Genomic DNA, 24200 nt, shown 5'->3' on the forward strand with positions numbered 1-24200 from the left:
GTTCAAAATTCCAGTGCTGCAAATAAAAGGCTGTCAAGCAGACAGAGAGTCCAATGTCAGTGGCATAAAGGAACTGCTTGAATTCCTACTACCACGAGCCTTCTTAAGTGTTCCATAGAACTGTTATTTAAAGATGTGCAGAGACCTTGAATGAAGTGTAAAAAGAACTGAAGATGCAGCTACTTCTGTGTGCAAACTCATTTGAACTGGAAATGTATTTTAAGTATTTTAAGAGCCAAAAAAAATCAATTTCTATGTAGTTGGTATTTCTTCTCTTAATCTGTCTTGTCTATTTAGGCCCTAATCCTGCAATGCAATACATGTGAGTGGATGAAGAATGTTTGCTCACTCATTGAGTCTGCAGGTACTGCAGGACATGTAACTTTACACACTAAACATTTGAGGGCAGGGCTGTCTCTTACATGTGTATGTACAGCAGCTAGCACAATGGTGCCTCTATCTCTGTTGGGCTTCTGGGAAATACCGTTACACAAATAATAGTAAAAAATATTTTAAAAATAACAACCCACAGCCTAACATTTGCTATAGACTTATTTCACCAAAATTTTTAACGAGAATTAACAAAAAGGAATTGCCAAAAAATGGGCCATTTTTCTGAACAAAAATATACTGAATGAGAGCTATCAAGCAGTTTAGATGAGACACGATAAATATTTGCACTAAATGAAAAGACTTAAAATATTACATTAGCATGCTGGATGGTTAGCTACCATGCATTGCTAGTTCAATAAACAAGCTTACAATTTAACTTGGACTTTATCTTGAGAAAATAAGCAAAGGCATGAAAGGAAGAGATGCAAGGTATTCACAAATTTATATTCACACTGGGGCAGCTTTCCAGGGATTGTAAAATAACTATCAACTTAATAAGCATCAAAAAATCAGATAGGAGTAAATACTTATGAGAGTCTTCCCTTGGTGTGTCTTCAAAACCACAAAAGCCCCAAGTGGTGAGCTGTATCAAACGCAAAGGCTCTAATTCAAAAACTACTGAGGTCAAAGAGAGTCCTTCCATTGATTTCAATGGGCTTCTGATTGAGCCCAAAGCTCACACAAAGACTCCATTACTAAGTCACCTCATGCTACCAACATACAAGCTAAGTTATGGAGTAAAGAACTACAAAATAATACCAGATTGCATCCTTGTCATTTGGTAGACCGTTTCAGCTTCTTCTAAATCATCAGCCAATTCCCAATAAAGTATACAGAAAGAGTTCTGCTGACTTCAACTGGATTGGACCAATAGTGTATTGGGTGAATAAAATTTATTTTTTAAATTGCAGAATGTACCCCAGTTAACCATAATAATTATTATTTAGTGCACTGTGGAAAAAATATAAAACTCTTTTTTATTAGCAATAAAAAATTCTTGTATGTTGTGGGGGTTTTTTGTTTTTTTTTACAAAATACTTAACTCTATATTATACAGTAATTTGATGAAAAAAACAAGATATTTGGGGTTTAACTGAGAACAAAAGTATTAAATACCTTCCATCATGAGTTGTCTTTCATCATATGTTGCTTTGGGCCCTTTCCCATAGGCTGTTTTAACTTTCTTAGCACCAACAGCGGTTGCCATGTCCATTATCAGCCATTCATTCTGTACCTGGGACACCCATATTAAGGCAATCAAAGGTTAATCTTTTGAAGGAAAGAATAAAAGAAATGGTTGCAGGAAAATGTCAGCTTATTTTTTTCTGAAGTATTTAAAATAATGCTGTGAAAAATTACGATGTGCTTTTTAAAACTAGCTGGGCATGTTTTCCTTAGAAAGATGAATAAAAGCTCCATGTCATTTACATATTTGTACAGTGTAACACTCTTCCATAATATATTATATGCTATTATTTATAATAAACAACAGCATGCAGTAATTTACACTTTCAAAGCTGAAACTAATCTAAGTAAATGTCTAAAACTAAGTACAGTAGACCAGTGGTTCTCAAACTAGGGGCGCTGCTTGTTCAGGGAAAGCTCCTGGCGGGCCGGGCCAGTTTGTTCAGATGCCGTGTCCGCAGGTTCGGCCGCTCGCAGCTCCCAGTGGCCGCAGTTTGCTGCTCCAGGCCAATGGGGGCTGTGGGAAGCGGCACAGGCCGAGGGATGTGCTGGCCGCCCTTCCCGCAGCCCCCATTGGCCTGAAGCGGCAAACCGTGGCCAGAGGGAGCTGCGATCGGCCAAACCTGCAGATGCAGCAGGTAAACAAAAGAGCCCGGCCCCCCGGGGCTTTCCCTGAACAAGTGGAGGCCCTAGTTTGAGACCACTGTAGTAGACTACGCCACTTACAAGCAGTATGTGTAGAACATGATGTGCAAACACCAAGATTAAGTTTATATTTCATAAATGATCTTGTCCACTGCTTCAATCATGTTTCCACAGCCTTAGGCTTTTCTCCTTGCATACCTTCCATAGTCATACTCAAATTCTATGCTCTAATCCTACCTTACCAAATCCTTTAACCTCTTTTTCTAGTCTTCATGCCTCATCCCCCCCACACATGAGGACTAATTCCCGTATTCAGTAAATCAAATCACCTCAGTTCATGCCCTCCTGCAAGTCTCTCCTAAACACTTATTTCTTTCAGCTAGTCTTCCACCTGTAATCATCTCATTTTTATTAAAACTACACAGAGGTTTTATTTTCCTCTTAACAAAGCTAGAAGAACAACAAGAAACCTATATGGCAAGTTACATATCTTCTGTTACTTCCCTACCTCTACCCCTTAGTCCGGTCATTTTTCTGAGTTAGTGTCCAAACCTGCAAACCCTTATGCGAGTAGTCCTCAATTCACCAAACCCTAAGACAGTAAACTCTAGAGGAAGGAATCTGGTCTTGTTGTTGAAAGAGTACCATGAATACCTATACCATAGAAAAAGTAAATTAAGTAGATACTTACTTTATAGGTGGATTTAACATGTGTGGCTCTTACATGGCAGCAACCCAGAACACCCGTCCACAACTGGTGAATTTTTAAAAATATGCTACCATGCAGTCCATGCTCTTTCAATGAAGGCCATTGCCTTTGGATGCTACACATGTGTTTAGTGGCCCACATTCCTCTACAAAGTAGCCCTTGAATCCAGATGGTGTAACAATGAATGGATGTGCTCAGAGCAGGATCATTTTACAGCCGCAGACTTGTAATGAATGAGGTAGTTACGCCACCACCAGATGAGTGTATTGTTGGACATTACAAGGTTATGCAAGAGAAATGTCCCATCATCCACTAATAATATTTAAAATATCTGGTGGAAAACACAGAAAGCCAAAATCAAGTTGAATGACAATAAAAAAAAAGCTGTATGTCAAGGCCCTTACCATACAATGGGAGCCATGTAGAAGGTAATCAGTAACACATCATCAAACTGATCTATAAGGACTCTGCTTGCACAGATTAGATTGCAGGATTGGGCCATATTTTGCAAGTGACAATACAAGCACTAGAGAAAGAAGGTGGGTGAGGTAATACCTTTTATTGGGCCAACTTCTGTTCGTGAAAGAGACAAACTTTCGAGCTCAAGAACTGTGTAACCGTGTCTCTTTTATTAACAGAAGTTGGTACAAAAGATATTACCTCACCTGCCTTGTCTTTCAAATATCCTGGAACTTTTTGAAAGTGGATGGGCCTAGCCCATCCCCTTTTTGCCATGGACCTGCCCCCACCCCATCTCTCTGCCCCCTGTTGGCAGCCAGTGGGGAGCCTGGGCAGCTGTTGGATGCCATGCCACGGACCTTCCACCTGTCCAGGGTAGGGGATGGAGAGCAGCCCCAGGCCTGTGTCTCTGCTCTGCGGCCCCCCGCCCAGAGTAGGTGGAGGGTTCCCAGCTCCCGGCCCACTCTGGCTTCCAGCTCGGCCGGAAGAGGCAGGGGCCCCTGGCCCCAAGACTTTTGGGAGGGCTCCACTGGCCCTGCCAGAAACCAACACAGCTACATCATTATAAATACACGCTTGAGACAATTACATAGAAGAACTGAAAATGCATTCCTTGTCTGGAAGTTAATTAATGCTAAGTGTCAAAAAAAAAAAAAAGATAATGTAGGAGGGAAGATTGCCTTGACTTCCACTTCAAATAAAACACTGTCAGATCCTGATAATCCACGATCATAAAGGGAAAGCATCATCTTGAAATGCAGTCAATTTCAAATGGGAGTGAAAGGCAGCTCAAACGGGAGGGAAAAGTCACTACACCTGCCCATGAGTGCCCCTTCCAATGTAGTCTGTTGTCCAATCACATTCATTTTATTTTCAGAATTTTGGAGTGATTTGTTATTGCCTCAAACACCTGCACTGACTATGCAAGAGAAACTGTGTAACTGCCTATGCAGCGTCACCCAATACCAGGCCCAGCCTTGGGGCGGAGGAGGAAGAGGGGAACCTGGGTGACTACCCAGAGTGCAAGTGGTCAAGGGGGTGCCGTGCAGCAGAGCAGAGGTGCGCGCTGCTGGTGTAGTGTCAGAAACTCCTCTAGGGTGGCAGGAGAGCACCATGTGTGAGGGGCGCCCAGATTTCTCCCCGGTTCCTCCCAGCAGAGGAACATGGGGGAGGGGAGGCGAGCAATGACACACAGATATGGCTCCCGCACCATGTTCCTCCAATGCTCCCCTTGCATAATGACAGGTTTCAGAGTAGCAGCCGTGTTAGTCTGTATCTGCAAAAAGAAAAGCTACAGCTCACTTCATCGGATGCATCCGATGAAGTGAGCTGTATCTCACGAAAGCTTATGCTCAAATAAATTTGTTAGTCTCTGAGGTGCCACAAGTCCTCCTTTTCTTCATGCTCCCCTCGGGGACTGTGAAGGGGAGAATGAGGAGCAACAGCAAGGGCCCCCTGCATCTAGGTCACTTTCCCCATCTGGGCTGTGAGGCGAGCACCAGGAGCCGCTGCTCTCTGCCCTTCCCTTAGGCAGCCAGGTGGGGAAGTGACCTGGGATGCAGGGAGGGAGCCCTGATGTTCTCGCTCTCCCCCCGCCCCCGCGGGGAGGGCGGAAGCAGCCGTTAGAGGGGAGCCAGCAGCAACGCCAGCTGCTCCGTGCATCCACCCCAGTTTCCCCGCGTGGGCGCAAGAGGCGGTGCAGGGGCTAGGGGCGACGGAGGGCGGGGAGCCCGCGGGGGGCCAAGGGCACCATTTCCCCTAAAGCCGGCTCCGCGCAATACACGCACGGGGGGGAAGGAAAAAATAAGCCGAGTCTGAGCGGGGCTGTAACAGTCTCAAAGTCCGCTCGGAGACGCCCTGTGACCAGCGTACAGCGGGGAGATTCCCCCCAGGCCACAGCGCAGCCCCCCACCCCGAGGGGGGTCATAGTTGGGGGGGGGACCCTCCGCCCCCGCACGCGGAGGCAGGACAGGACGCGCCGCCTCCGCTGGCTCCTAACGTCAGAGCCCCGCGCGGGTCTGGGCCAGGGAAGGGCGCTGGGGAGGCCCACGCACCTCTTCTCCCTGCACGCGCTGGCCGCCGCGGACGCGCCTATTGTTCTACCAACTCAGCGCCAACGAGCCGAGAGAGGCTCCCCGGCCCCGCGCCGCCCTCGCCAGGTCGAAACCTCGCGAGATCTCGCCTCCTGCCCGCTGGGAGGACGCGGACATCGGGAGCTCGAGTCGCGCACGCGTGTGACGCGTCAAGAGGCGAGACGGAATTAACACGATTCGCCGCTCTGTGCCGTTCCACCCGGCTCGGGCTCGCGCGCCTCACAACGGGGTCGGTGCGCGAGGACAGACAACGCTCCCGCGTCTCGTGCCCCCTCCCAGCCCCACCCGGCGCACGTGCAGTGTGCTCGCGTTGGGACGAGGCACACGATTTGCGACAGAGGAGGTCCTGGCAAAGTCCTCCGCGGCCCCGCCCCTCCCTCCCTCCCTCGCGCGCGCAGGGCGTGGGCGACTGGCCGGGATCCTGCGCGAGCTGTGGCACGTGCGGGGCCCGGCAGGCGCTGGAGCCCCCGGGCCTGAGCAAGGGGAGGGTCCGTGAGCTGGGCTGCGGGGCGGCAATGAGCCGCTGCATCCGGGCGTTGCCCCCCTAAGCTTCTTGCTTAAGGCCCGGGGGGGCCAGTCTGTCGGGTGCCAGGCGGCCCGCCCAGGATCCCCGCGCGGAGCGGCGGTGGTGCATGTGCCCCGCTTCCTGGCGGTTTGCCTGGGCTTTGTGGAGTCGGCGACTAGCAACGTTCCGCTGCTTCGGCCCTTTGAGGCCAGCCAGTCTGGGTCAGAGGAAGCAGCCTCCCAACAGGCGCCTGGAATCGATGTACTCGCTACAGTTTTATTTTGAAATTGCTTCTGCTGCCTAACGTAATGTGAAGGAACGTTTCCTTGGCTCCAGCCCCACCCACTGGAGGCAACCCAGCCCCTCAGATACTGTTCTGGACTAAATAAATTCTGTTATCAGTTAATGACAAACACAAGGCTTCTGAGGGGCCACTTTAAGTGCGAGTGATATTTTACACAAGCTCCCTCCCCACCTAAATTTGATTTACAATATGCGGATGATAGATGTGGTGATTTCCCATTATGTTTTTAGTACGTGTAATAACGAAAAATGATTTTTATTTACAGCTTCTGTTGGTTGAGTTTATTGCTCACCCCCGGGGACTCCTGCCATTCCTCTATTCCTGCTTCCTCAAGTTCCATGAATACCATTTTCCCATTCCCCTCTATTTGAGGGACTTCCTGAAACCCCCTCTAGTCTCCCCCCAGCATGTGCCCCTCATTCACTCCTCCCTCAGACTTTTCAGTGAAGCTGCACCCAATCCTGACACAGCACAATGGCCAGAGCTGTCCCAGAGGTCTGTGGTGAGCAGGGGAGTGAATGGCTGCAGGGTGATCTTCCACCTTTGTGCAACCAGTGGCTTGTGCTCCCCACTGCCATGTTAGTGCTGAGCCTCCACATTTATTTATTGACAAAATTGGCAGAATTTTATGCCTGGCAGGATCCAACTGTTTAGAGACTCAGGGGGAATCCAGGAGTGGGTTGAAAAGGTTCTGTGTGGGGCAATCTGGGTGCGGGTGGTTCAGTGGTGGGAGGGTCTGGGTGCACGAGGGATCTGCATGGTCAGGGGCTCGTGTTTCTGGGTGCAGGGCCAATGGGACTCTGCAGGGCAGTTCAGGTGAAGGTGGTTGGGGATCAGCAGGGGGGTCTGGGTGCTGGGGGACTCCAGATGCAGGGGATGGGATGGGGGGCAGTCTGGGTGCAGGGGGGTCTGGATGCATGGAAGTTGGGTGGACATCTGACCTGAACCTGGCTAAGGCATCCCCAGGCCCCCAGCCCCCAGTGATTTACCTATCCACTGGCTGCTCTGGGCACCCTAAATGACTTGCCCGTGCTGCTGGGGAGGGGCACGTGACTGCTTTTGTGGGTTCCCTTTGCGTGCCTGTCAGAAAGTCATTTTTCTGTGGGGAAGCAAAGAAATCTCTGGGGGTCATTAATTCTACGTGCATGCAGTGGTGCAGAATTCACTGAGGAGTAATTATTTTAAACATGATGTAAATGCTTAAGGAATGATTGAAAATTACATTTACCCTACATTTGTTAAGTATGAACTTAAACTGCCTAGAAAAATGTAAATTCTGATTTGAGAGAAATGCTAAGAGCGTCTTGAAAAATGTTATATGTGGTTTAATTTGACACATTTTTCAACAACTCAGGTTGTTTCTGAAAGGTGTATTTCCCATTTAAAGTATATGCTTCATTCCTAAAACATAAGAATGGCCACATTGGGTCAGTCCAGTGGTCCATCTAGCCCAGTATCCTGTCTTCTGACAGCAGCTAGTGCCAGGTGCTTTAGAGGGAATGAATGGAACAGGGCGTTTATCAAGTGATCTGTTCCCTTTTGTCCCGTCTCAGCTTAGTCCAGTGAGAGGCTTAGGGACATCCAGACCATGGGGTTGAGTCCCTGATCATCTTGGCTAACAGTCATTGATGGACCTATCCTCCATGAACTTCTCTAATTGTTTTTTAACCAAGTTATACCTTTGGCCTTCACAGCGTCCCCTGGCAGAGAGTTCCACAGGTTGACTTTGAGTTGTGTGAAGAAGTACTTCCTTTTGTTTGGTTTAAACCTGCTGCCTAATAATTTCATTGAATCTTGTGTTATTTGCAGGGGTAAATAACACTTGTTCACTTTCTCATCACCGCTGATTATTTTATAGACCTCTATCACATCCCTCCCAAGTCATCTCTTTTTCTAAGATAAACAGTCCCAGTCTTTGTAATGTCTCCTCATTTGGAAGCTGTTCCATACCCCTAAACATTTTTGTTGCCCGTCTCTGTACTTTTTCCAGTTCTTATATATCATTTTTTTTAAATGGGGCAAACAGAATTGCATGCAGTATTCAAGGTGTGGGCATTCCATAGATTTATATAGTGGCATTATGATATTTTTGTCTTATTATCTATCCCTTTCGTAATAGTTCCTAACATTCTTTCTGCTTTTTGACTGCCACTGCACATTGAGCAGATGTTTTCAGAAAATTATCCACAATGACTTCAAGATCTCTTTCTTGAGTGGTAGCAGCTAATATGGACTCCATCATTTTGGGTGTATAGTTGGGAGTATGTTTTCCAATGTGCATTAATTTGCATTTATCAACATTAAATTTCATCTGCCATTTTATTTCCCAGTCACCCAGTTTTGAGAGTCACTTTGTAACTCTTCACAGTCAGTTTTGGAGTGGATGCGGATGATAGATGTGATGATTTATCTTATCTTACTATCTTTTGGACTTACTATCTTTTTTCCAGGACGTTTATGATTAGATTGACCAACACTTGTCCCAGTACAGATCCTTGGGGAACCCTGCTATTTACCTCTGTCCATTGTGAGAACTGACCATTTTTTCCTACCTTTTGTTTCCTATCTTTTAACCAGTTACTGATCCATGAGACGAACTTCCTTCTTATCCCATGACTTCGCTTTAGAGGCTTTGGTGAGGGACCTTGTCACAGGCTTTCTGAAAGTCTAAGTAAACGATATCCACTGGATCACTCTTATCCAGATCTTTGTTGACCCCCTTCCCCCCAACCACAAATAATTGTAATAGATTGATGAGGTATGATTTCTCTTAACAAAAACCGTGTTGACTCTTCCCCAACAAATGATGTCCATCTGTGTGTCTGATTCTTTTCTGTACTATAGTTTCAGCCATTTTACCTGGTACTGAAGTTAGGCCTACCAGCCTGTAATTTCCAGGATTGCCTCTGGAGCCTTAAAAAAAAAAAAGGTGTTACATTAGCTATCCTCCAGTCAGAGGTGATGCAAGGGAGGGGGGTGCATGCAGGGTCATGTTCCTCCCCCCCCAGGTGAAATAAAGTTCAGCAAGGCGGGGCTGAGCTAACTCCAAAATGTCTGAACGGAGGGGTGAGGAGAAACTTCTCAACTAGCAGCAAAAATGACAAGTAAAGCTGATTGGCTAAGCAGGTATCACTCCATGGGGAAGATCCATGCTAATAGCTGGAATTGAGAAAGCAACCAATCAAAGAAGGCCAAAAATTGTATATAAGGCAGAGAGCTGACAGGCTTGGGTGTGTGTATAAGTGGAAGAGAGCAAGCAGGAGCAAAGCAAGAAGGTAGCAAGAGAAGAGCAAGAGTTAGCAGTGAAGAAGCAGCAGTAGCTGACAGAACAGAAGGACTCTTGAGATAGTACAGAGGGATTATAAAGAAGGAAAGTAAGTATATAATTCCTTTTTAATTATAAGGAATGCATGAGTATGATTGTAAATAAAGGTGGATGCCTGCGTTTGAATGGATTTGTACTTCACCCATTTTATGAATGAATAAGCATCACTTATAGAATGTTATTGTTTAGCTTTCTTTAAGGTATAACATTGTAATGTTGCTTTATACATATGTATGGAAATCTCTGTTACACTGTAATAGATTTAATAACATTGTATTAAGGTTTTATACACATGTATGAGGGGATCAATGTGTGCCATATTATGCAATGTATCTGCTATATGATCTGATAAATTGGTTAGTCTCTAAGGTGCCACAAGTACTCCTTTTCTTTTTGTGTAGCCTATGTGTATGATTCCTAAATGCTGTGTGTCCTGTATTTTAGTGTATTCTTTCTTGATTGTTAAGACTAACTGATTATTTTCTTTGAATAAATGTTATTTTGTTTTTGAAGAATTATTTTTAAGTGTTTAATCCTTTGAGCAGAAGGCTGTTATCTGTGTCTTCTCATGGGTTAACAAAACTAGTCTGCTCTGTGGAGTCAGTCCTCTGAGGGTTAGAGACAAACTCCTGGTAAAACCCTGGCAATTACTCTAGGGCAGGCCACCTGCTGTTACTCCTTGAAGCAGGCCAAATTGATAATTGGTTTACAGTTACAAACAGGCCACTATTCGGGTGCTTGGGGGGCCACATTTTGGGGTAACACCTGTGAGACAGCTGAGCCGGCATACTGCGAGCTGCCCCATGCTGGGAGAAGCAAAGGTAAGAGGAACAGCTGGGAGCTGCAGGGAGAGGCCAGTGCTTTCCATGAAGAGGGGAGCACACTCCCAGCACACTCTGTCCCAGATTTTCCCAAAAACATGTTCTGCAATGTTCAGCCCTCTACTGGACAGTTCAGATAGTAAGGTTTGTTACCCCTGTGAGGAGTCACTATTCAACAGTTTGATTACTCCACTTAAAGTAACAAACAGTTCAGTTTAAACACAGCACTGGACTAATTTAGATTAAAAATAAAACAAGTTAATTAACAAAAGAAGACAGGATTTCAAGGGAATTCAAGAATAAGAGAGAAAGTTATAAATGCTTACCACAAATAAAAGTGAAAACATGCACCTAAAAGTCTCAAACTCAATCTATCTAGTTTTGGTTCAAGGCTTTGTTTACGATGCCATTTCTCACCCATAGACTTCGAGCAAGATGATGACTGACCCTCTCCTCGGTCAGGATCTCTCCAAGAGGCCCAAAGGTGCTAGTGCTTTTGTCATCTTAAGTGATAGATAACGTAATAGGTAGGGCTGTCTGATTTTGAACATGTGCTAATAACTTCATGTAGGGGAATTCATAACTTTACATATAATTTTGCTACATATATTTCACTATGATATTGATAAGTGAGTTGTTTCCAAATGATATCTCAGAAAGCATATTTTGTACAAAGATTATTACAAGAGCATGTGGGGCCTAAATAAAGGGGTAGTTTTGGTCACAATACCTATACCATTTCTCAAGAAAGGAAATTTATACAAAGAGCTGGCATGAACTATACAGAAGTTTCAAGATGGCAAGTGGAAAATGAAGAGGGATATAAAGAGAAAATCAGTGGGGAAAGACTTTTAATTTGAAATTCTTTTTTTACTGACAACCATTAGACATATTCAGAAGTGAATACATTTACATTCTGTCATCCACTGAACACCTACTTATTATGAACTCTGCATAGTAAATCTATATACAGTGGATGTAATATACATGGTTTGGGATTTTAGTGAAAGATTAAATACAGTGTCTTGCAACATTAATTCACATTGGCTTGGATTATACTGATACATAAATTGAAGGACCATAAAAATGTTTATGGATTTATGGTAATGTATTAAAATGTGAAGAGATGACTAGTGGGGTATCAGAAGGATCAGTGCTGATCCTATTTTATTTAACACCTTAGTAAATGTTCAACAAGAGGAGATATAACACCAATGAAACTCACAGATGACACACTTGGGAGTTGCCAGTAAGAGTGCGGCCAGGACTGCTGAAATATTAGATAAAAGGAAAAAATAAAATGAGGTTCAACTTAGAATCATAGAATATCAGAGTTGGAAGGGACCTCTGGAGGTCATCTAGTCCAACCCCCTGCCCAGAGCAGGCCCAATCCCCAACTAAATCATCCCAGCCAGGGCTTTGTCGAGCCTGACCTTAAAGACTTCTAAGGAAGGGGATTCCACCGCCTCCCTAGGTAATACATTCCAGTGTTTCACCACCCTCCTAGTGAAAAAGTTTTTCCTAATATCCAACCTAAATCTCCCCCACTGCAACTTGAGACCATTACTCCTTGTCCTGTCATCTGCTATCACTGAGAATAGTCTAGATCCATCCTCTTTGGATCCACCTTTCAGGTAGTTAAAAGTAGCTATCAAATCCCCCCCTCATTCTTCTCTTCCGTAGACTAAACAATCCCAGTTCCCTCAGTCTCTCCTCATAAGTCATGTGTTCCAGACCCCTAATCATTTTTGTTGCCCTTCGCTGGACTCTCTCCAATTTCTCCACATCCTTCTTGTGGAGGATTTCTTGTTAAAATGCAAGCTCCAAAATGATTATTCATCCTTTTTTCCTCTGAATTAGGACTGATGATCTGGCCTATTTACTGTTCTGGTGGGAAATAATTTGGAGACCTGAATCATAGAAAGCAGTAAATCAAAGAGACCTAGTGCCATAATAGACATGAAATTAGATACAAGTTTACAATGCAATACAGCATCAAAAGAACTCAATGACATTTTGGGTGTCGTATGCAAAGACATTTTTTCTCAGAGCCGGATGATCCTAGTCATTGTCTCTTTCTAGCTGTGGGCCAATTGAACCTCAAGTATTACATTCAGATCTAGGCTCTGCATTGCCAGAAAGAGAGAGACAAAATTGGAAATCAGATAGGAGCAGGGAAAAAAAAGGAGGTAGGGGCCTAGCTGGATAGACTCGAAGCCTAGGGCTGTCAATTAATCACGGTTAACTCATGTGATGAACTAAACAAAAAAAATCACGATTAAAAAAATTTAATCACACTTAATTGCACTGTTAAACAATAGAAGACCCATTTAAATATTTTTGGATTTTTTTTTACATTTTCAAATATATAGATTTCAATTGCAACACAGAATACAAAGTGTACAGTGCTCACTTTACATTATTTTTTATTACAAATATTTGCACTGTGAAAATGATAAAAGAAATAGTATTTTTTCAATTCACCTCATACAAGTACTTTCATGCAATCTCTTTATCATGAAAGTGCAACTTACAAATGTAGGGTTTTTTATTGCATAACTGCACTCAAAACCAAAACAATGTAAAACTTTAGAGCCTACAAGTCCACTCAATCCTACTTCTTGTTCAGCCAATCGCTAAGAGAAACAAGTTTGTTTACATTTATGGGAGATAATGCTGCCCACGTTTTAATTATGTCATCTGAAAGTGAGAACAGGCGTTCACATGGCACTGTTTTAGCTGGCGTCACAAGATATTTACATGCCAGATGCACTAAAGATTCATATGCCTCTTCATGCTTTGGTCATCATTCCAGAGGACATGATTCCATGCTGATGACGCTCGTTAAAAAAAATGCGTTAATTATATTTGTGACTGAACTCCTTGGGGAAGAATTGTATGACTCCTGCTCTGTTTTACCCACATTCTGCCATATATTTCATGTTATAGCAGTCTCGAATGATGTCCCAGCACATGTTGTTCATTTTAAGAACACTTTCATGACAAATTTGACAAAATGCAAAGAAGATACCTATGTGAAATTTCTAAAGATAGCTACAGCACTTGACCCAAGATTTAAGAATCTGAAGTGCCTTCCAAAATCTGAGAGGGATGAGGTGTGGAGCATGCTTTCAGAAATCTTAAAAGAGCAACACTCTGATGTGGAAATTACAGAACCCAAACCACCAAAAAAGAAAATCAATCTTCTGCTGGTAGCATATGACTAAGATGATGAAAATGAATATGCATCGATCTGCACTGCTTTGGATCATTATCGAGCAGAACCCGTCATCAGCATGGACGCATGTTCTCTGGAACAGTGGTTGAAGCATCAAGGAACATATGAATCTTTGGCGCATCTGGCATGTCAATATCTTGCGATGCCGGCTACAACAGTGCCATGCAAACGCCTAGCTTTCAGCTGACATAAACAAGCAGGCAGCATTATCTTCTGCAAATGTAAACAAACTTATTTGTCTGAGCGATTGGCTGAACAAGAAGTAGGACTGATTGGACTTCTAGGCTCTAAAGTTTTACATTGTTTTATTTTTTAATGCAGGTTTTTTTGTACATAATTCTACATTTGTAAGTTCAACTTTCATGATAAAGAGACTGCACTACAGTACTTGTGTGAGGTGAATTGAAAAATGATGTTTCTTTTGTTTTTTACAGTGCATATATTTGTAATCCAAAATAAATATAAAGTGAGCACTGTACACTTTGTATTCTGTGTTGTAATTGAAATCAATATATTTGAAAAAGTAGAAAACATCCAAAATATTTAAATGGTATTCTGTTATTATTTAACAGCACGATGAGGGGGAAAGGAGTCCAAGAGGGCTGGCTGTATTTTAAAGAATCCTTACTGAGGGACAAACCATCCTGATGTGTAGAAAGAATAGTAAATATGGCAGGCAACCAGTTTGGCTTAACGGTGAAATCCTTGCTGATCTTAAACACAAAAAAGAAGCTTACAAGAAGTGGAAGATTGGACAAATGACCAGGGAAGAGTATAAAAATATTGCTCGGGCATGCAGGAGTGAAATCAGGAAGGCCAAATCACACCTGGAGTTGCAGCTAGCAAGAGATGTTAAGAGTAACAAGAAGGGTATCTTCAGGTATGTTAGCAACAAGAAGAAAGTCAAGGAAAGTGTGGGTCCCTTACTGAATGAGGGAGGCAACCTAGTGACAGAGGATGTGGAAAAAGCTAATGTACTCAATGCTTTTTTTGCCTCTGTCTTCACGAACAAGGTCAGCTCTCAGACTACTGCACTGGGCAGCACAGCATGGGGAGAAGTGGTTCAGGACTATTTAGAAAAGCTGGATGAGCACAAGTCCATGGGGCCGGATGTGCTGCATCCGAAGTGCTAAAGGAGTTGGTGGATGTGATTGCAGAGCCATTGGCCTTTATCTTTGAAAACTCATGGCGATCAGGGGAAGTCCCGGACGACTGGAAAAAGGCTAATGTAGTGCCCATCTTTAAAAACGGGAAGAAGGAGGATCCTGGGAACTACAGGCCAGTCAGCCTCACCTCAGTTCCTGGAAAAATCATGGAGCAAGTCCTCAAGGAATCAATTCTGAACCACTTAGAGGATAGTAAAGTGATCAGGAACAGTCAGCATGGATTCACCAAGAGCAAGTCATGCCTGACTAATCTAATTGCCTTCTATGATGAGATAACTGGCTCTGTGGATGAGGGGGAAGCAGTGGATGTGTTGTTCCTTGACTTTAGCAAAGCTTTTGACATAGTCTCCCACAATATTCTTGCCAGCAAGTTAAAGAAGTATGGGCTGGATGAATGGACTATAAGGTGGATAGAAAGTTGGCTAGATTGTCGGGCTCAGTGGGTAGTGATCAATGGCTCCATGTCTAATTGGCAGCCTGTATCAAGTGGAGTGCCCCAAGGGTCGGTCCTGGGGCTGGTTTTGTTCAATATCTTCATAAATGATCTGGAGGATGGTGTGGATTGCACCCTCAGCAAGTTTGCAGATGACACTAAACTGGGAGGAGAGGTAGATACTCTGGAGGGTAGGGATAGGATACAGAGGGCCCTAAACAAATTAGAGGATTGGGCCAAAAGAAATCTGATGAGGTTCAACAAGGACAAGTGCAGAGTCCTGCACTTACGACGGAAGACTCCCATGCACCGCTACAGACTAGGGACCGAATGGCTTGGCAGGAGTTCTGCAGAAAAGGACCTAGGGGTTACAGTGGACGAGAAGCTGGATATGAGTCAACAGTGTGCCCTTGTTGCCAAGAAGGCCAATGGCATTTTCGGATGTATATGTAGGGGCATTGCCAGCACATCGAGGGACGTGATCGTTCCCCTCTATTCGACATTGGCGAGGCCTCATCTGGAGTACTGTGTCCAGTTTTGGGCCCCACACTACAAGAAGGATGTGGAAAAATTGGAAAGAGTCCAGCAGAGGGCAACAAAAATGATTAGGGGACTGGAACACATGAGTTATGAGGAGAGGCTGAGGGAACTGGGGTTGTTTAGTCTGCGGAAGAGAAGAATGAGGGGGGATTTGACAGCTGCTTTCAACTACCTGAAAGGGGGTTCCAAAGAGGATGGATGTAGACTGTTCTCAGTGGTAGCTGATGACAGAACAAGGAATAATGGTCTCAAGTTGCAGTGGGGGAGGTTTAGGTTGGATATTAGGAAAAACTTTTTCACTTGGAGGGTGGTGAAACACTGGAATGTGTTACCTAGGGAGGTGGTGGAACCTCCTTCCTCAGATATTTTTAAGGTTAGGCTTGACAAAGCCCTGGGATGATTTAGTTGGAGACTGGTCCTGCTTTGAGCAGGGGGTTGGACTAGATGATCTCCTGAGGTCCCTTCCAACCCTGATATTCTATGATTCTATGATTAATCACGATTAATTTATTACATTGTGCGATTAATTGTAGTTAATGTTTTTAATCGCTTGACAGACCTAATATTTACCTAAGGTGGGGAGGTAGAGAAATGATGACAATCTACAAATATTTTAAGGAGGAAGTGGAAAGTGGGTATAACTGGTACTTTGCAGAAATAAAATGGCCTGTCACCAAAAGTGCGGGGATGTTGTACATTATTGATTCATAACTTCATTTTTCTATTATGCATTTCCGTTTAGTCTGGTTGATTGTAGGTGTCCTGTAAAGTATCTGAAGCCCTTAACTGATAGCCATCATTATCAATTGGAGTGAAGTGTCTTGCATAATCAATGAGTCAAATTTTCCCTTATGCAGAGAGCTAGTATAAGGCCTCTGCATCATTTAAGTCCTAAAGTAGGGCTTAAATGGTGTGCAGTCCTTGTGGTGCCCTCTGCACAGTGGTGAATTTCATCCTATATAATTACCTATTGTTGCACAGAGACCTTAATGGGCTAACTGACAGAGTGAGTCAATATTTCCATTGAATAATATCTTGGAATTAAGTAAACATTCATTATAAGCTACTAAGTACAGGGGAAAAAATTCAAAATGTCAATCAATTTTGACTTTTCCATTAGAAATGTCCAAAAGGTTATCAATTTTTGTTATAGTTCCCTAGTTCAGGAGCTCTCTGAAATACTCTGTGGAAAGTTAGTAAACTGATAACAGAGGCATGGGGGGGTGGGGAGACACAATTTGAAAATTAACATTTTTGGTATAGGTTACCAGAAGGTCATTTAAGCGATTTTTCAGATATTATATTAAGTTATTCCATGAGACAGTTATATATGTGGCACAGTGTGTCTGAATCTTAAACTCAAATACATGGCTGAGAATAAATGGTGCACAGGATGGAGTGGTAAGAAGATGGTGTGAAGAGCCTTTTGCAGATTGGAAACACCTCTTTTTTTTTTTTTTTTTTTTTTGAAGAAAGGGTCTGATTTGTGGAGTTTATTCATGACCTGCACAGAGTCTGTGTATGTTCTTCAGGCCCGCAAAGACTACATTTTATATCGGTAACTCCACTGGACTAGTCCAACTGCTGAGTAATGGGTTGTTTTGTTTTCTCATATTAATTCAATAATAAATGATGCTACCAACCACTGAAGCTATAGGTAGTAACTTCCCTTGGGAGCCTTTAAATGGCCAAACCGATATTTAGATGTTAAATGTACAAAATATTCATAAGAACAGCCACAGTGGGTCAGACCAGTGGTCCATCTAGCCCAGTATCCTGTTTCAGACATTAGCTAGTGTTTGATGCTTCAAAGGGAATGAACATGGCAGGGAAATTTTGAGTGATCCGTCCCCTGACATCCAGTCCCAGCTTCTCGCAATTGGAGGTTTAGTGACACCCAGAGCACAGAGTTGCCTCTCTGATAAATCTTGGCCAATAGCCAGTGATGAACCTATCGTCCATGAATTTATCTAATTCTCTTTTGAACCCATTTATACTTTTGGCCTTCACAACATTCCCTGGAAACAAGACTGTGTGGTGTGGCTTTTTAAAAAACTTGATGCCTATTCATTTCACCAGTTAACTGCAAGTTCTTGTGTTACATGAAGGCAAAAATAACACTTCCCTATTCACTTTCTCAGTGTCATTCATAATTTTTTAGACCTCTCTCGTATCCTCCCTTAGTCATCTCTTTTCTAAACTGGACATTCCCAATCTTTTTAAATCTTTCCTTGTGTTGAAGCTATTTGATACCTCTAATCATGTGGGTAGCCCTTCTCTGCATCTTTTGCAATTTGGATATATCTATTTTGAGATGGGGCTACCAGAACTGTACTTTGTATTCAAGGTGTGGACATATCATAGATTTACATAGTAGCATTATGATATTTTCTGTTTTATAATCTATCCCTTTCCTAGTGATTCCTAACATTCTGTTCGCTTTTTTGACTGCCACTGCACAGTGACCGGATGTTTTCAGAGAACTATCCATAATAACTTCAACATCTTTCTTGAGTGGTAACAGCTAACTTAGAGCCAATCATTTTGTATGTATGGTTGGGGTTATTTTTTCCAGTGTGTATTACTTTCTTCATCCAGACATATTCTCTCAGTAATTTTGAGATGCAAATGTACTTTTTGGGTTATCTTCTCCATAACAAAGTGTTGCACTATGGACCAATAATGCAAAGCTCACTTCAAACCCACTAGCAGCCTAGTAGATAGGGGGAAAGTAGTAGACTCGATATATCTGGAGTGCACTAAGGCTTTTGACACTGTCCAGTATGACATTCTCATAAGCAAACTAGAGAAATATAGTGTAGAGGAATTAACATAAAACTGGTTGAAAGACCATACTCAAAGAGTAGTTATGAATGGTTCACTGTCAAACTGGGAGGATAAGAACATAAGAATGGCCATACTGGGTCAGACCAAAGGTCCATCCAGCTCACTATCTTGTCTACCGACAGTGGCCAATGCCAGGTGCTCCAGAGGGAGTGAACCTAACAGGTAAGGACCTAGTTATCTCTCTCCTGCCATCCATCTCCACCTTCTGACAAACAGAGACTAAGGACACCATTCCTTACCCATCCTGGCTAATAGCTATTAATGGACTTAACCTCCATGATTTTATCCCGTTCTCTTTTAAACCCTGTTATAGTCCTAGCTGTCACAACCTCCTCAGGCAAGGAGTTCCACAGGTTGACTCTGCACTGAGTGAAGAAGAACTTCCTTTTATTTATTTTAAACCTGCTACCCATTAATTTCATTTGGTGGCCCCTAGTTCTTATATTATGGGAACAAGTGAATAACTTTTCCTTATTCACTTTCTCCACACACTCATGATTTTATAGACTTCTAACATATCCCCCCTTAGTCTCCTCTTTTCCAAGCTGAAAAGTCCTAGACTCTTTAATCTCTCCTCATATGGGACCCGTTCCAAGCCCCTAATCATTTTAGTTGCCCTTTTCTGAACCTTTTCTAATGCCAGTATATCTTTTTTGAGATGAGGGGACCACATCTGTACGCAGTATTCAAGATATGGGCATACCATGGTTTTATATAAGGGCAATAAGATATTCTCCGTCTTATTCTCTATTCCTTTTTTAATGATTCCTAACATCCTGTTCGGTTTTTTGAGACTTACTGGTCTGTAATTGCCAGGATCACCTCTAGAGTCCTTCTTAAATATTGGCATTACATTAGTTATCTTCCAGTCACTGAGTATAGTAGCTGATTTAAAGGACAGGTTACAAACCATATTTAATATTTCTGCAATTTCACATTTGAGTTCCTCCAAAACTCTTGGGTGAATGCCATCTGCTCCCGGTGACTTGTTACTGCTAAGTTTCTCAATTAATTCCAAAACCTCCTCTAATGACACTTCAATCTGTGACAATTCCTCAGATTTGTCACATACAAAAGACAGCTCAGGTTTGGAAATCTCCGTAACATCCTCAGCAGTGAAGACTGAAGCAAAGAATTAATTTAGTTTCTCTGCGGTGACTTTATTGTCTTTAAGTGTTCTTTTTGTATCTCCATTGTCCAGGGGCTCCACTGGTTGTTTAGCAGGCTTCCTGCTTCTGATGTACTTAAAAAAACATTTTGTTATTACCTTTTGAGTTTTTGGCTAGCTGTTCTTCAAACTCCTTTTTGGCTTTTCTTATTACATGTTTACATTTAATTTGGCAGTGTTTATGCTCCTTTCTATTTACCTCACTAGGATTTGACTTCCACTTTTTAAAAGATGGCTTTTTATCTCTCAGTGCTTCTTTTACATGATTGTTAAGCCACGCTGGCTCTTTTTTAGTTCTTTACTGTGTTTTTTAATTTGGGGTATACATTTAAGTTGAGCCTCTATTATGGTGTCTTTGAAAAGTGTCCATGCAGTTTGCAGGGATTTCACTCTAGTCACTGTACCTTTTAATTTCTGTTTAACTAACCTCCTCATTTTTGCATAGTTCCCCTTTCTGAAATTAAATGCCACAGTGTTGGGCTGTTGAGGTGTTCTTCCCACCACAGGAATGTTAAATGTTATTATATTATGATCACTATTTCCAAGCGGTCCTGTTATAGTTACCTCTTGGACCAGATCCTGCGCTCCACTCAGGGCTAGATTGAGAGTTGCCTCTCCCCTTTTGGGTTCCTGTACCAGCTGCTCCAAGAAGTAGTCATTTAAAGTATCGAGAAATTTTGTCTCTGCATTTTGTCCTTAGGTAACATGTACTCAGTCAATATGGGGATAATTGAAATCCCCCACTATTACTGAGTTTTTTATTTTGGTAGCCTCTCTAATCTCCCTTAGCATTTCATTGTCACTATCACTGTGCTTGTCAGGTGGTCGATAATAGATCCCTACTGTTATATTCTTATTAGAGCATGGAATTACTATCTATACAGATTCTATGGAACATCTGGATTCATTTAAGATTTTTATTTCATTTGATTCTACATTTTCTTTCACATATAGTGCCACTGCCCCCCACCCCCTGCTCTGCCTGCCTACCTGGCCCTGCATGTGGAACTGGTAGCATTTCTGAAAATGCCACCATAGAGATCCTGGATTTCAGGCTCTTTCCTAGCAGCCTAAATTTGGCCTCCAGGACATCTCTCCTACCCTTCCTTATGTCATTGGTACCAACATGTACCACGACCACCAGCTCCTCCCCAGCACTACACATAAGTCTATCTAGATGCCTGCAACCTTCACACCAGGCAGGCAAGTCACCATATAGTTCTCCCGGTCATCACAAACTCAGCTATCTTTGTTTCTAATGATCAAATCTCCCATTACTAACACCTGCCTTTTCCTAATGACTGGAGTTCCCTCCCCCAGAGAGGTAACCTCAGTGCGAGAGGATACCCCAACATCATCTGGAAGGAGGGTCCCAACTATGGGAAGGTTTCCCTCTGTTCCCTGTTAACTGCTCTCCTTTTCTGGGCCTTTCATCCTCCTTAACAGCGCAGGGGTTGTCTGACTGGAGGTGGGACAAATCTACAGTGTCCTGGAAAGCCTCATCAACATACCTCTCTGCCTCCCTTAGCTCCTCCAGTTCCGCCTGGCCTCCAAAGCCCGTACATGGTCCCTGAGGGCCAGGAGCTCCTTGCATTTTCTCCTACAGTTACGTAAGTTAATGATAGGGTTTTTGTTTAAATCAAGAAGTTTTGATTATAGTGTAGTATAAAGGTTTTAAAGAATGGCAAGCGTACCTTGTCCCCTTCCTACTCCCCTTCCGAACTCCCTCTCAAAACTCCCTGTTAGTGGCCCCTGTTTGCAAAGCTCCCTGGTCGCTTGCTCACTGCTTTATAAAGCCCTTGCCTGCCTGGTAGCCCCGCCCCCTGTCTAAGGCTCAGCCAATGAACAGAGGCTTCTAGATTTCAAACCTTGTTCCAACTGCCGGCCACAGCACACGGTCCTTCAAACAAACAAACAAACAAACACAAGCTCAGCACACAGCATGTAACCCCCAAACACAAACGAACACTACAGACAGCCACTTGCCCCAAGGGTACTGTATTTGCTCCTCTTTCACGTGGAGAACTCCCTCTCGAAACTCCCTGTTAGTGGCCCCGTATGAATGCTCTTTAACTTGCAATAAAGGATTTGTGTCTCAGGGATATTGTGCTTTGTTTAAGATTTCTAGATCATATTGTAGTAGGGATTATTAGTCACTTAAATAAAAAGATACTTGGTTTTGGAGAGAATACCGCCTGTGTCAATTACTTTATCGGAAAGTTATATATGAGTCCTTTAGTGTTTCTTTAACAACCCCAGGAAATTTTACCTTGGAAAGAACAGAGTAAGGGAACAATAGGCAGGTTATTATATCAATACTACAAAATCTATTTTCAGGGTAACAGGCCCAGTGTAGAAGTAGCCCTGGGGACAAGTGAAGTAAGCTTGAAGAGTGAAATAGGTGGCTCCTTCATTTATTAAGGAACTTCAGGCTGTTATTTAGGGTGGAGGTAGAATCAGGGCAACACTACATCCTTACAGTGCCACCCAGAGAGGTGGTGCAGTAACTCCTGATCAAGTCTGGAAAGGAACTGTCAAGAGCTCATAGAGGGGCCTGAGAAGACTGCTGAGCCCAGGGATAAAGCTGGTACTCAGCAAAGGGCTGAGTGGAAACTTTTTTCTCCATTGATCACTTTGTGGATCCTTGGATGGGAAAGGACTTGGAGGTTTAGCCATAGGGCAATACTCCAGATCATCCATTCACCAGGAAGAGACCATTAGTTGAACCATTGGAAAATCACCACTTCAGGATGGAATTTGAAGCAATAGGTTTGCTTCCAGGTAGTGGCGTGCTGTGGTTATATCAACCCTTCTATATATGGTACACCTCTACCCTGATATAACGCTTTCCTCGGGAGCCAAAAAATCTTACCGCGTTATAGTGAAACGGCGTTATATCAAACTTGCTTTGATCCACCGGAGCGCGCAGACCCGCCCCCCCCCACAGCACTGCTTTACCGCGTTATATCCAAATTCGTGTTATATCGGGTCACGTTATATCGGGGTAGAGGTGTATTATTTTCTTCCCCCACTCCCTTTCTTTCTCCCCATTTTATAATTCAAAACATTGTTAAAATAATACCTATCACTCCATCCCTTTTCTTTCCCCAAAACCTCTCACCTTTCCCACTGTTGCTCTGTCTTCCCTCACAAAACTATCCTATCCCTATTCTATTTTCCTTTTCCCACTTTTTCCCCTTATTTCCTCTTAAAACTCTTTTCTTTCTTTCTTTTTCTTCCATAAAATATAAATAACTGAGACTTTTTATGTGGCTTATGAGGAGCATGTTGGCAAATAGCAACAGGTAATTCATCTCCTTTGGTGGAGAGGCATCCAATATTTCTTTACACATAACCAATCTTAATTTCCAGTTAATTACGCTAGTCTCCTTTCCCACCCACATTATCCCTCATATTTAGATTTTACCACTTTCCATGGGTCCCTAAGATTCTACATGGTTTGCATGCCCATTTCCTTCTTTGAGTCTTCCTCCTGCTTTCTCCCCCCAGCCAGTCATCACCACTTTCACCAAACTGACTTTCCTTGTATTGCTATGCTGCTAAAAAATATTTTAAGTCTTGTACTTACTGTTGACAACTTTCTAGTCTGGTGTAACCTGCAAATCACTACTTGCATGTGCAATCACCATAATTTTCTTTTCTTTTCTTTTCTTTTCTTTTCTTTTCTTTTCTTTTCTCACCTGGTCATCCTCATCCTTTTAAATCTTCTTCCTCTTATCTTCCAAAGCACTAAACTAATAGAAAATACATACATCAGTTCCATTTCAAATGGACAAGGGAACTTTTATTTACTGTCAGGAGGGCCTGCCAGGCCTGTTAGTGAGAGACATGTTGGTGCATACTAGAATTTACACCCCAAATCGTGCACTTCAGTGCACTGTATAGACCAGCCCTTTGTAGTAACTATGTGTTGGAGATACAATAATAGGTGTGCATGTATAAGAATAGTGTATTTGTTATTACACTTTGTCATAAATATAAAGGGAAGGGTAAACCCCTTTGAAATCCCTCCTGGCCAGGGGAAAACTCCTCTCACCTGTAAAGGGTTAAGAAGCTAAAGGTAACCTCGCTGGCACCTGACCAAAATGACCAATGAGGAGACAAGATACTTTCAAAAGCTGGGAGGAGGGAGAGAAACAAAGGGTCTCTGTCTGTCTATATGCTGGTTTCTGCCGGGGATAGACCAGGAATGGAGTCTTAGAACTTTTAGTAAGTAATCTAGCTAGGTATGTGTTAGATTATGATTTCTTTAAATGGCTGAGAAAAGAATTGTGCTGAATAGAATAACTATTTCTGTCTGTGTATCTTTTTTGTAACTTAAGGTTTTGCCTAGAGGGGTTCTCTATGT

At 43.0% G+C, this 24200-nt stretch overlaps 1 protein-coding gene across 2 annotated transcripts in view; it reads right to left on the reverse strand.

The window, feature by feature from the left end:
* The window catches only part of PNPLA4 (patatin like domain 4, phospholipase and triacylglycerol lipase), a 46739-nt gene extending 40997 nt beyond the window's left edge, over positions 1 to 5742 (reverse strand). Inside the window, exons 1-3 of one of the 2 annotated variants that reach the window (XM_048860306.2) lie at positions 5446 to 5742; positions 2915 to 3263; positions 1510 to 1627 (exon numbers count right to left, since the gene is read on the reverse strand). In XM_048860306.2, the coding sequence (XP_048716263.2) occupies positions 1510 to 1627; positions 2915 to 3073 (277 nt within the window). In that variant the 5' untranslated portion in view covers positions 3074 to 3263; positions 5446 to 5742. The remainder of the gene's footprint in view (positions 1 to 1509; positions 1628 to 2914; positions 3264 to 5445) is intronic. The other variant, XM_048860324.2, reaches the window with a different exon arrangement.
* Between the last annotated feature and the right edge of the window lie 18458 nt (positions 5743 to 24200).

This window comes from Caretta caretta, chromosome 1, assembly GCF_965140235.1.
Source record: "Caretta caretta isolate rCarCar2 chromosome 1, rCarCar1.hap1, whole genome shotgun sequence".
In the NCBI taxonomy this organism is placed as follows: domain Eukaryota; kingdom Metazoa; phylum Chordata; order Testudines; family Cheloniidae; genus Caretta; species Caretta caretta.